At 47.5% G+C, this 11,268-nt stretch overlaps 1 protein-coding gene across 1 annotated transcript; it reads right to left on the bottom strand.

Moving 5' to 3' along the window:
- Positions 1 to 421: 421 nt before the first annotated feature.
- On the bottom strand, positions 422 to 8,817 carry AHSG (alpha 2-HS glycoprotein). Its single transcript, XM_050778335.1, has 7 exons — positions 8,374 to 8,817; positions 5,931 to 6,041; positions 5,204 to 5,288; positions 4,373 to 4,536; positions 3,089 to 3,190; positions 1,794 to 1,877; positions 422 to 1,153 (listed from the first exon to the last, which is right to left on the bottom strand). The coding sequence occupies exons 1-7, from the start codon at positions 8,584 to 8,586 to the stop codon at positions 809 to 811; spliced, it is 1,104 nt and encodes a 367-aa protein (XP_050634292.1). The 5' UTR covers positions 8,587 to 8,817; the 3' UTR covers positions 422 to 808.
- Positions 8,818 to 11,268: the final 2,451 nt, after the last annotated feature.

Genomic DNA, 11,268 nt, shown 5'->3' with positions numbered 1-11,268 from the left:
TCACGAGGTCAGGAGATGGAGAACATCCTGGCCAACATGGTGAAACCCCATCTCTACTAAAATACAAAAACATTAGCTGGGTGTGGTCATGCGCGCCTGTAGTCCCAGCTACTCAGGAGGCTGAGGCAGGGGAATCGTTTGAACTTGGGAGGCGGAGGTTGCAGTGAGCTGAGATCGTGCCACTGCACTCCAGCCTGGGTGACAGAGTGAGACTCCGTCTCAAAAAAAAAGGTCATATCTTACGAGTTGTGGGAAGATCCTAGTCTCATTTTTTCCCGTATCTGGCAATACAGCAGGTTTTTGTTCTCTTTTGGTTCTATTTTCACTTTGGTTTTGATTAGGGACGCTGTGTGGTTGTTGGGATAAAAGGCTATGCACGTGAGGGGAACTGGGATGAAGTCGGCAATAAGCATGACCACACTCAGCTTAGAACCTTCTTTATTAAGGAAGGTATTTCAGGCACTTTTATTAACAGGCACATATAAGCTTAGCAAGAGCACCTTTCAAAGTCACAGTTGCAATGGTTTTCGTAAGGTCAGCCAGAGGCAGAGAACACAATCCTGGTGGCTTACCATCAAAATCATGACAAGTTGTCAACCTAATGCCTTCTATCAAACATAACCACCATTCCCTCTGCTTCTGTCCTGTGAGGAATGACAGGAAGTAGGGATTCAAGACTTGATATTAATGTAGATCACATGTGACACTTGTGTGGTCAGCAGACAAGGCCCCCCACCCATGCCCAGGCTTGGACAAAATGGTGGCTATGTTTTCTCTGCCAAACCTCCTCATCTCTGCCATGTCTAGCCTAGACCTTGAAGTGTCTGACCCTCCCCGGACATGGAGGAACCACTGGCCCAGCAGCAGCACCAACACTAGGCTGCACCACTGAGCGTGTTTTCCGGGGGTGCAACGCTTCTCCTGAGGGGGACCTCAATGAGACCACACCCATGAAGAGGTGGCGCAGGTCATAGTGTGACGAGTGTATCGGGACCACTGGGGGAGCTGCCGCCAACACATGGGTGAATATGGGTGAGCCAGTTGGAAGGGGTCCAGATGCGCCAACTGGATAGGACGCAGGTGCATCTGCATCCACCACGGGGGTGGGGACTGCTTCATTGGCACCTTCTGGTTGGGGCTGTGAGGTCGCGGGCTGGAAAAAAGACCATTTCCTTCAGTTAGTTTGCTTCCTTCTCCCCGTCAAGACCACCCACAGGTCCAGGTGGCACTGGCACCCAATTTCATCACATTATACATTTTTATTTGCAAAGAGTCTAGCAAGAAAGGACCTACCTAAGTACAGTGGATTGTCATCAAGGTTACAAGGAGGGGTGACTGGCCTATCCTGGCCCCGGCCAGGATTGCCTTGGTGATGGTGGACTTGCACACATATGTCCCATGAGTAAAAGCACCCCACCTATGGCTCACCCTAGCCCAGCAGTGCCACCCTCTTTGTCATCTGAAGCTGCAGCCAGTGGGGGCTGCCAGGTAGATCTGGCCACCTGGTCTCTGCAACTCAGGAAACCACTCCCACCTCCCACAAATAAAAGGGTGGCTTTGTCAACTACACAGTAAGGTGGTTCTTCCCTGTAGTCACTAGTTCATGGGAGGGAAAGGCATAGCTAAAATATCCTTCCATTTGTTGATGATTCCACATACCCTAGTCTTATTTCATACTGTGAGGTTGGGAAGCACAGGAGAGCAAATGTCCTGTCATCACCACTGCACTGCATAAATGTGAAGAGGTCATTGTATTCTGAAGGTGCAGGCAAGAATATTCATGGAGCTGTTACCTGTGTTTGGAACACTGTGCAGGTCACTGCAACCTCTTCTCCACCAAGCTTCTCATTGAGCGTTGCCTTACAAAAGCCATATTGCTGCCCACAGAGAAAGAGGAGTTATTTTAACTGATTTAAAAAATGGATCCCCCCCTCAATTTCATTGACACTCCAACCTTAAATTAGTTTGAGAAACCATTTTTCTTAAAGTTATAGTTTCTGCTTGTGGAAGGTATATGATTCTATATATAAAATGGAAATACAGAAATACTTTCTGAGTGAGAGATTACCCATAATCCCTTTCTGGTGGTGACCTAGAAAGAATGAGTGTTAACATTGATGCATTTCTTTCTTATTTTAAAATACTATTAAATATGATTTAAAAATTGAGATCATTGTGACTATACGATGTTGTATCCTGTGTTTTTTCACTTGCCACAATAGCATTTTCTCATATCATTCATTATTCTTTGAAAACACAATTTTTAGCATCTGCACAATTTTCTATTTACCGATGTGCATGTATTATTCAATGACACCTTCCTGTTGGACATACAGATCTCTCTTTTTTGGTCTTTTTGTATCTATAATAAATCATTTTCATAGATATATTCTGTCAAATGTCACTGATGATTTCTTTTTTTGAGACAGAGTCTCACTCTGTTGCCCAGGCTGAAGCGCAGTGGTGCGATCTCAGTTCACTGCAACCTCCGCCTCCCAGGTTCACACCATTCTCCTGCCTCAGCCACCCGAGTAGCTGGGACTACAGGTGCCCACCACCACGCCCGGCTAATTTTTTTGTGTTTTTAGTAGAGACGGGATTTCACCGTGTTAGCCAAGATGGTCTCGATCTCCTGACCTCATTCATGATCCACCCATCTTGGCCTCCCATAGTGCTGGAATTACAGGCGTGGGCCACCACCCCAGCCACTGATGATTTCTTTAGACTAAAATCCTAGAAGTGTACATTATCAGCTCAAGGACTTGAAAGTTTCATATCAGAGTTATATGCCTAGAAAATGTGCACGTCACACTCCCAGTGGCTGGGCGTGACTTGACTTGGCTTCATTAGGAAATAGCCTCTGTCTTTCTCCTAACTCCATGTGCTTGCAGTGGGTGAGATGACTTGGTGATGGCTTTTAAAGGGGTGAGGTGACACCCTAAGGAAAGACCTGCCATGATCCACAGGGAGCGGGCATTTGCACTGTTATTCTCTGTCTGCAGCCCCAAGATACAAACTACCCAAGGATGTTCTGTTCCACAAACAGCTCTGTCTGAGTGGTAACACCCCAAGGTCCCAGCCCACTCACCTTTTTTGCCAGCAGGTTGCAGTTGGCTGCCTCTGTGGCCTCTTTAGCAACACAGTCAGTGCCAGATATTGTAAACTCCACATATGTAGAAGGTGGGAGGGGCTGAGAAGAGTACATGAAAATGCTCTTGAGGAAACATGACTTAGAATGAAAAGGGCAGAGAAGGAGAGCGGGAAGTAGCCTCCTTCCGGGAGCGCCATTCATGCAGACCATGCGTGGTCCCAGAAGGCATGTCCCTCAATGGCTTACATAGGGCAGTCGCTATGGGGTTGTGTTCTGAAGTGCTTGTACTTTAGAGATATGGATTGTGTCTTCCTTGTAGGAGGGGCAAGTATCCATCTCAGATCCTTCAGGTTGGAGGTGAGTTTGCAGATAGGAAACAGGAATCAGAAGGCCAGCCTTAGACTGGTAGGAGTGGGAACCCTTCCTCCCCACAGCCCTCACTCTTGGGCTGCACTTGAGACCCAAGGTTCAGGTTACTCCAAGATAGGGTGGGAAAGTGAAGAGATTAATACCTCTTCCACCTACTTCATAGAGCAGATTCAAATGAAAAGATTTAGATGAAAGTATGGAAGATATCACTTGAGCTTTTTTTTCTTATAGTAGTTGCAGCATATGGACACAATAAAATATCTGTTATTTGGTCTAGTCTGGGGTGGGGATGTTCTGAGAATCACATATCTGATTAATAGAATTGCCATCTATACTAGTGTATTTCCAAGTATGGCCATGGCTGATATCCAGAATACATTTTCTTAAACATTTGAATTCTGTTGCATTCAAATGTGCTAAACCACGCACAGTACAATGAGATGTTTTCTCCAGTGACTCGAAAGGCATTTTAGGATCTTGCCATTATAAGCTCGTCAGCACAAGTGAGTATTAATTACGAGTCTGTGGCAGATGTTCAGCAGAGATGGGTGATGATGGAGCCCAGTGAATTTACAGAGTGCTTCTGGCAGACGTGGGAACCTCTACCCGCTGACACCGAGCTTTGGTTTTAGCTGGAACTGAGGGAGTGGGGATGTACCTGCCTGCAACTGTGGCTGCTGGATGTTACAGTGGCTCAGCAGGGGGGAGGAGCCGGGGGTGTTGGGGGTCCTCATGACACTCAGGGACCTGATACCCCTTAGGATGCTTTCTTCCCTTTCCAAGCAACCCTCTCCTTGCTTTCTCATCCCTGCCCCTGCACCTGTTCTTCCCTCCCTCCCGATCCACCACGTGCAGTACATTCCCGAAGTGCCACCGAATTGCCCAACCTGTCAAAAGAATCTCAGTCTTTACCACAAGTTGAGCCCGGGAAATTTCCTCCAGCTGAAAATTGGAGCCGTTGTTTTGGGCGTTGAAGGCGGTCACGGCAGCTTCCGCGGCGTGCACCACCCTGGTGTGGTTCAGCGGGGCCAGCAGGGGGCAGTCTCGGCACACTTTGCGCACGTCTTCGGCCGAGTCTGCTCGGAGAGGGGAAACCCGGATATAGGCAGCCAGTCTCCGTGGCATCGCCCCAGCTCTGCTGGTTAGCAAGGGCTAAGGCACGCCCCAAATGGCTTCAGGCACTTTCACTGCTTCTTACTAAACCTTCAAGCAGCTCGTGCCATGCTGACATTTCTGCAGGAGCCCTTATTATCACGGGGCAATTTTCACCTCCAATAACAATAACTTCTTTTTATTTTTTTGAGACGATCTCACTCTGTGTCACCCAAGCTGGAATGCAGTGGCGTGATGTCGGCCCACTGCCACCTCTGCCTCCCAGGTTCAAGCGATTCTCCTGCTCCAACCTCCCTAGTAGCTGGGATTACAGGCAAGCACCACCACACCCAGCTAATTTTTATATTTTTAATAGAGATGGGGGTTTCACCATGTTAGCCAGACTGGTCTCGAACTCCTGACCTCAGGTGATCCACCTGCCTCGGGTGGGTGGATTACAGGCATGAGCCACCGCACCAGGCCAAGAGCAGCTTCTTAAAACACAATTTTAAAATCCCAGAACCCAGGAAATTTGGCTTCTACTTTTCCTCACAGACAAAGCGGCTAGAACTACTTAGGTTGAAAATCATTCAGATCCTTTCCCCGCTTTCTCTACAAGGAAAAAATAAGAATAAGAATAGTCATCTGTACCTGGACTGGAGTCACATTTTGCGTACTCCACGGAAAACTTGCCATTTACTTTCAACAACTGGAAATCACAGTCTCCTTCGACAGCCTGGAGAAAGAAACTCACGTGAGGATGGCTGCCCTTCCCCTTCGCACCCCGGGAAGGCTTCCTCCAGGCATGGCTGTCAAAGGTGACCCTTGCAAAATCGCTGCCTTTGGGTAATACTGAAACATGGCACTCTCTGCTTTCAGGGATACAACAATATAGTTAAACGCTTGTAAAAAATCAGCCTCAGGGCAGGTGGCATCAAATGGCAATTTTATTTATGATGATGATGATTATTATTTTGAGGTAGAGATTCACTGTTGTTGCCCAGGCTGGAGTGCAATAGCAGGATCTTGGCTCACTGCAATCTCCGCCTCCCGGGTTCAAGCGATTCTCCTGCCTCAGTCTCCTGAGTAGCTGGGATTTACAGGTGCCCATCACCACGCCCAGCTAATTTTTGTACTTTTAGTAGAGATAGGGTTTCACCCTGCCGGCCAGGCTGGTCTGGAACTCCTGACCTCAGGTGATCCACCTGCCTCGGCCTCCCAAAGTGCTGGGATCATAGGCATGAGCCACTGCGCTCAGCCACAAATGGCAATTTTAGAAATTGTACCCTGGCTAGACAAGAAGGCAGGTTGAGAAGCTGGGTGAATCTGTGGAGCTGGCCGAAGGACCACCCACAGCCACCCTAAGAAGGGTACTCACATGCTCCTTCAGCTGCCTCACTCTGCATCCTGCCACAGGAGTGGGGTCCAGCACATGGCAGGTGGTCTCCAGGGTGTCTATTTCAATCTCAAACATCTCTCCAAAGGGCTGCTGTAGAGACAAAGAGTGAAGCCGTGAGCAGCCCATTCCCCTGATCCTGTGGTGTGGGCCACGGTGTGCGCCCTCACTGGGCTTGAGCACACGCCCCTTTTGGAGAGGTGAGGGAAATGTCATTCTTATTGTCAGTCTGCAACTCCGTCTAGCTCTGAACTGGCCCATGGGCAGGACAATGACCAGGGCTTGTCTGGTCTTCGTCTGTCGATTACGGGAGCACCAGATGATGCTCGCAAAGCAGAGGAGGTCTTGGGCTTGAACAAGTCTATGGAGCCACAGCCCTCACTCTGAGCCCTATTTGGAAACTACAAATGAGTATTAACGCTTATTTGTATTTATTATTTATTTATTATTTTTAAGATTTCACTCTTCAAGCATTGCTTTGGAAAATCCAGGTTTAGATTTTTCTCAGATAAGCTGCAAAATAAGGTTGTGTAGGGTAATATCTTACTGTCCTTTTTTTTAGTCTCCTCTATCCCTCCCTCTCCTTCTTTCTTTCTTCCTTTTATTACTTTCCTTCCTTCCTCCATTTTCTTTTCCTTCCTAGAGGGTTTTGCTGCTGTTGTCCTTGGCTTTTCCTTTGTCTCGGCTTGTGCAGCAGGTGCCGGCATGCAACGATGCCGCTCTCTACTTCCCCCTGCTGGCGGTAATGGGGAAGGGCGAGTCTCCCTCTGACAGGAAACTGGGTATCACTAGTGTAGACATGAGGGAGCTTGCAACAATCCTTGGAGATGTTCTTGTCAGTTCACCTGTTTTTGTATCCTGTCTTCGAAGCCTGAAAAATCCAGAAGGTACAAGTATGCCTCTTATTCTCTCAGCCCAGCTCTGCTTGCCTCTCATTGGTTCTGCCTGACTCACTAGTACCTGAAGCCTCAGCATCTCCTCCCCTGGGTGAAGCTCTGCATTTTTATGACGTCCAGGTGTGTGCAGAGTGACCGCCTGAAAGCGTCCACAGCTCTGAAGAACAGGAACTGGGTACACATGAGTTTCTCAAGGAACCCAACTCTGAGGCTCTGCCTTTAGTGAAAGTCACAATGCCCATTCATTATTACCTGTTCCCTCAGATGTGCATGTTGCGTGTTAATTTCCCCTGAATTGATCAGCATTTCCTCCTAACCACCATTGTGCTTTATTATGGCTGCAGCACTCTTAAAATCCATCCAGAGCAATCCTGATTTCAAATATTTTGTCTCTTTGTGAGATGGATGGCAGTTGTCAGCCGGTCCAGGCTTCCTGCTGTTGACCTTATTTTCCAACCTAGATTGTAAACTCTTGTGGGCACATATTATGCCTTTTTCACCATTGTATTAGGTTGAACCATTAAAACAGTCAATATTTTGTTGCTTTAGATATAGAAAAATGGCAGTTTTATATGGTTCAACCTAATATCTCTGGTTCTTGTCCAAGGAAGGCTTGTAATACATATTTGCTGAAAGAATTGTCATTCATCAGAAATAAAATCTAATTTCAAAACAGGCAGTAGACAGACAGCTTCTTCCCACCTCTCCAAATCTCTTTACTGATCCCCGAGGCATATTTCCAGCTTGACTTTTCTTGTCACTGGCTTCAGGCTGCGTTGGTTTCCTGTCTAGCGTGTGAGGAGGTGAATCCTGTTTATGCCACGACTTCTCTCTGGGATGTGGGTAACTCTCTTAGGGAGGCAGTTTGTATAGAAGAAGGAACACAGATCTGGAATCAAATCGCAGCCTGAAGACTTAGTAATTATATGATCTTGGACCAAAACACACACACACACACACACACACACACACACACACACACACACACACAAAACAGAGCCTTGGTTTCCTCTTGTGTAAGACAAGAACAATATATGCACCACACAGCACCAGGAGGCAGGACTGGGAAAGAGTAAATGAGATAATCTATGTGAATGGGCCTGGCATATAGTAGGCATCTGCCAGATGCTAGTTTTATTTATTCTCGGTCTTTGTCAGAGAGAAACCAAAACAAAGACAGATACGTGATTTTCAGCCAGTGGTAATGTGGCAACCAGGAGCTGGTTTCGTGGGTCCTAGTTTTTCGAGCAAGTTACACTTTCCACCTGTGATCTGCAAACTACCATGGAAGCACTTTTTCTTCTGCACACCACCCCACACCCTACCCAGCTCCCTCCTGAGACCCATGACTGCTGTACAGAATGTCTCCTCTCTTGGTCTCTGCCTGCCCCTTCCCTCACTCCTGGGAAGAAATCAAAGAATTTACTCCTCTGTGGTTTCATTTGCACTGGGAGATGGTGATCTTTTGAGGCACCTGGTTGAGCTCCACATACAAATTATTTCAGCTCATACACAGCAGGTCCACTTACCTGAGGCCACACCTTCACTTCATCAATCTGGTTCAAGGTGTGTTTGTATCCCCAAGGAAGGTTTTGATTGATGTAGTCTACAGCCACCAGAGCTGCTTCCTCAGTTTCTGGATCATCGCAGTTCGGTTGTCTATAAATCAGCCCTGGGCCATGTGGGGCTGAGTGGCAGCCCCAGAGCCGAGCAAGACAAAGGAGCAGGACAAGGGACTTCATGGCTGCCCCAGAGAGGCCCTGGCAGGTGTGCAGGTGGCTGGAGGCTTCGGGACCAACCCAGGTGCTCTGCTGGGAAAGGTAGACTCATGGAGGGTAGTGGGCTTTATTTATCTGTTGGAGCCTGCCGGAAGAATTGCATAAGGATACAGGATGATTTCTGCTTTGGTTAAAAAAAAAAAAAAAAAAAAAAAAAAAAAACACCTGCAAACATCAGCCCTGGAAAAGCAAACAGGTTAGGACATCGCTGGTCCCCAAGAAATCTGCCAAAGTCCATGCTGCTGTGGGGGAGATGCTCCAAAGTCTGCTTGGAACATGGTAATAGCAGCAAAGAGAAGACAGCTGAGGGGATGAGGTGGACATGGTCAGCCTCAGAGTGCCATGGGTTTGGGAGCAGAGGAAATGTCTTCTACTGTGATCTGAGAATGCCATGGGGTCTGTGAGAGGGAAGGGAGGATACTCAGCAATTTGAAAAAATTATCTAATGTCAGGGGGAATTAGCTTTCCAAGAGGAGTCTTACAGGAAGAACAAGGCCCACAGATATAGCAAAGGTACAGATGTGCTATAGGAGATGCCAAGATTTTGGGGGAAGATTCTTGGAGAAAAGAAGAAAGAACGAGATATGTTTCTGCCTAAAGTGGGTAATGGAGGTGGAAGGAGGGGGTTCCCGTGGCAGGACCAGGATGGGAAATGACCAGCAAAACGTGTGGGGTTCCCTGCCTCTTCTCTTCCTTCTCCAGACCTCACTGCCAGGGCCCTGCAGGTGGCAGCACAGAGGGGCACTGACCTGAGTCTCCTAGCTGGCTGAGCATGATTAGCACCAGTAACCTAGTGCCCCAGCCAGTGCACAAGTGCAGCAGAGGGGAGTGCTGATCTAACAGCTACTCATTTGACACAGCTCTGGGTTTGAGTTCGACACTGCAGGCTGAGACGCTGCACAAGCAGCTAAGGACACAAATTCCCCCTTGAACACTCTTTGCAGACTCAGCAGAATTATAGTGTGTCTTTCTGGCCAGAACACAGGGCCAGTGTTGACTCCAGGCACTGCCTATTAAGTGACCCTTGACAATTCCAAGTGTGACCTCCAAGGAGGGTTGGCAGGATAAAGAGAGGCTTGGGAAATATCACACAAGGACCTGATTTGGTTTAGTCTGAAACAAAGAAACCCTCTCATGGAGACCAACATGATCTTCAAATATTTAGAGGCCATCATTGTGTGTGGGTGAATTTGTTCTAATGTTTGATACCGCTTCAGAGAGAGAAAAAAAAAAAACTGGTTAAAAAAAAAGAAAGAAGAGGGGCTCCTCCAAAGGGAAGCTTAATATTGACTTTCTGGGGTGAGGATCGGGATGAGGGAGGTGAAGTGAGTGGTGACGGGGCAGAGAAGGTAGTTGGCAGGACTGTTTTCACATTTACTCCCAGCCGCTTACACACCACACAGAATCTTAATGACAGAAGCTCAGAAGGTGTGGCTGGGACTCCAGGTTCTTTCTGAGATGGGGAACATGACTCTTCCAGATGCAAAACAGACTCTGGTCATTTAGCAAGATGATCCTCAAAGCCAGGGGCAATCTTCCATCAGCCTTATACTCCATTTCACTCAGGGCTCTGACTCCTGAACTGTGTATAGAAGCTATGCTTTTCTTTACATAATCTTTAAAAATATTGAAGAGGGCTGGGCACGGTGGCTCACACCTGTAATCCCAGCACTTTGGGAGGCCAAGGTGGGCAGATCACGAGGTCAGGAGATTGAGCCCATCCTGGCCAACATGGTGAAACACCGTCTCTACTAAAAATACAAAAATTAGCTGGGCATGGTGGCGCACGCCTGTAGTCCCACCTACTTGGGAGGCTGAGACAGGAGAATCACTTGAACCCAGGGGGTGGAGGTTGCAGTGAACCGAGATGGCACCACTGCACTCCAGCCTGGCAACAGAGGGAGACTCCATTTCAAAAAAAAAAAAAAAGGCCGGGCGCAGTGGCTCACGCCTGTAATCCCAGCACTTTGGGAGGCTAAGGCAGGTGGATCACGAGGTCAGGAGATCGAGACCATCCTGGCTAACATCCTGGCTAACACAGTGAAACCACGTCTCTACTAAAAACACAAAAAATTAGCCGGGCGTGGTGGCGGGCGCCTGTAGTCCCAGCTACTCGGGAAGCTGAGGCGGGAGAATGGCGGGAACCCGGGAGGCGGAGCTTGCAGTGAGCCGAGATTGCGCCACTGCACTCCAGCCTGGGCAACAGAGCGAGACTCCGTTCAAAAAAAAAAAAAAAAAAAAATTGAATAAAGTGTGGTGTGGTGACACACACCTGCAATCCCAACTATGAAGGCAGGATAATCGATAAGCCCTGGAGTAAGCTATGGCTGCAGTGAGCTATGATCGTGCCACTGCGCTCCAGCCCAGCCAACAGAATGAGACTCTGTCTCAAAAAAGAAATCATTCACAATCTCATCATGCAGAGATAAACAATGTTAATGTTTTGGTGCATTTATATCTTTTCTTTTTTCTATATAAAATAATATTTTAATATAATTTTGATTATACTGCATATACAGCTTTTAAAATTTTTATCACCTATCATTTTAACTTTAATATTTTCCTATGTCATTAAGTAGACTTAAAAACACGTTTACAGGCCAGGCGCTGTGGCTTACACCTGTAATCCCAGCACTTTGGGAGGCT

Source organism: Macaca thibetana, chromosome 2 (assembly GCF_024542745.1).
Source record: "Macaca thibetana thibetana isolate TM-01 chromosome 2, ASM2454274v1, whole genome shotgun sequence".
NCBI lineage: Eukaryota > Metazoa > Chordata > Mammalia > Primates > Cercopithecidae > Macaca > Macaca thibetana.
This window is presented reverse-complemented; position numbering and strand designations above follow the sequence as displayed.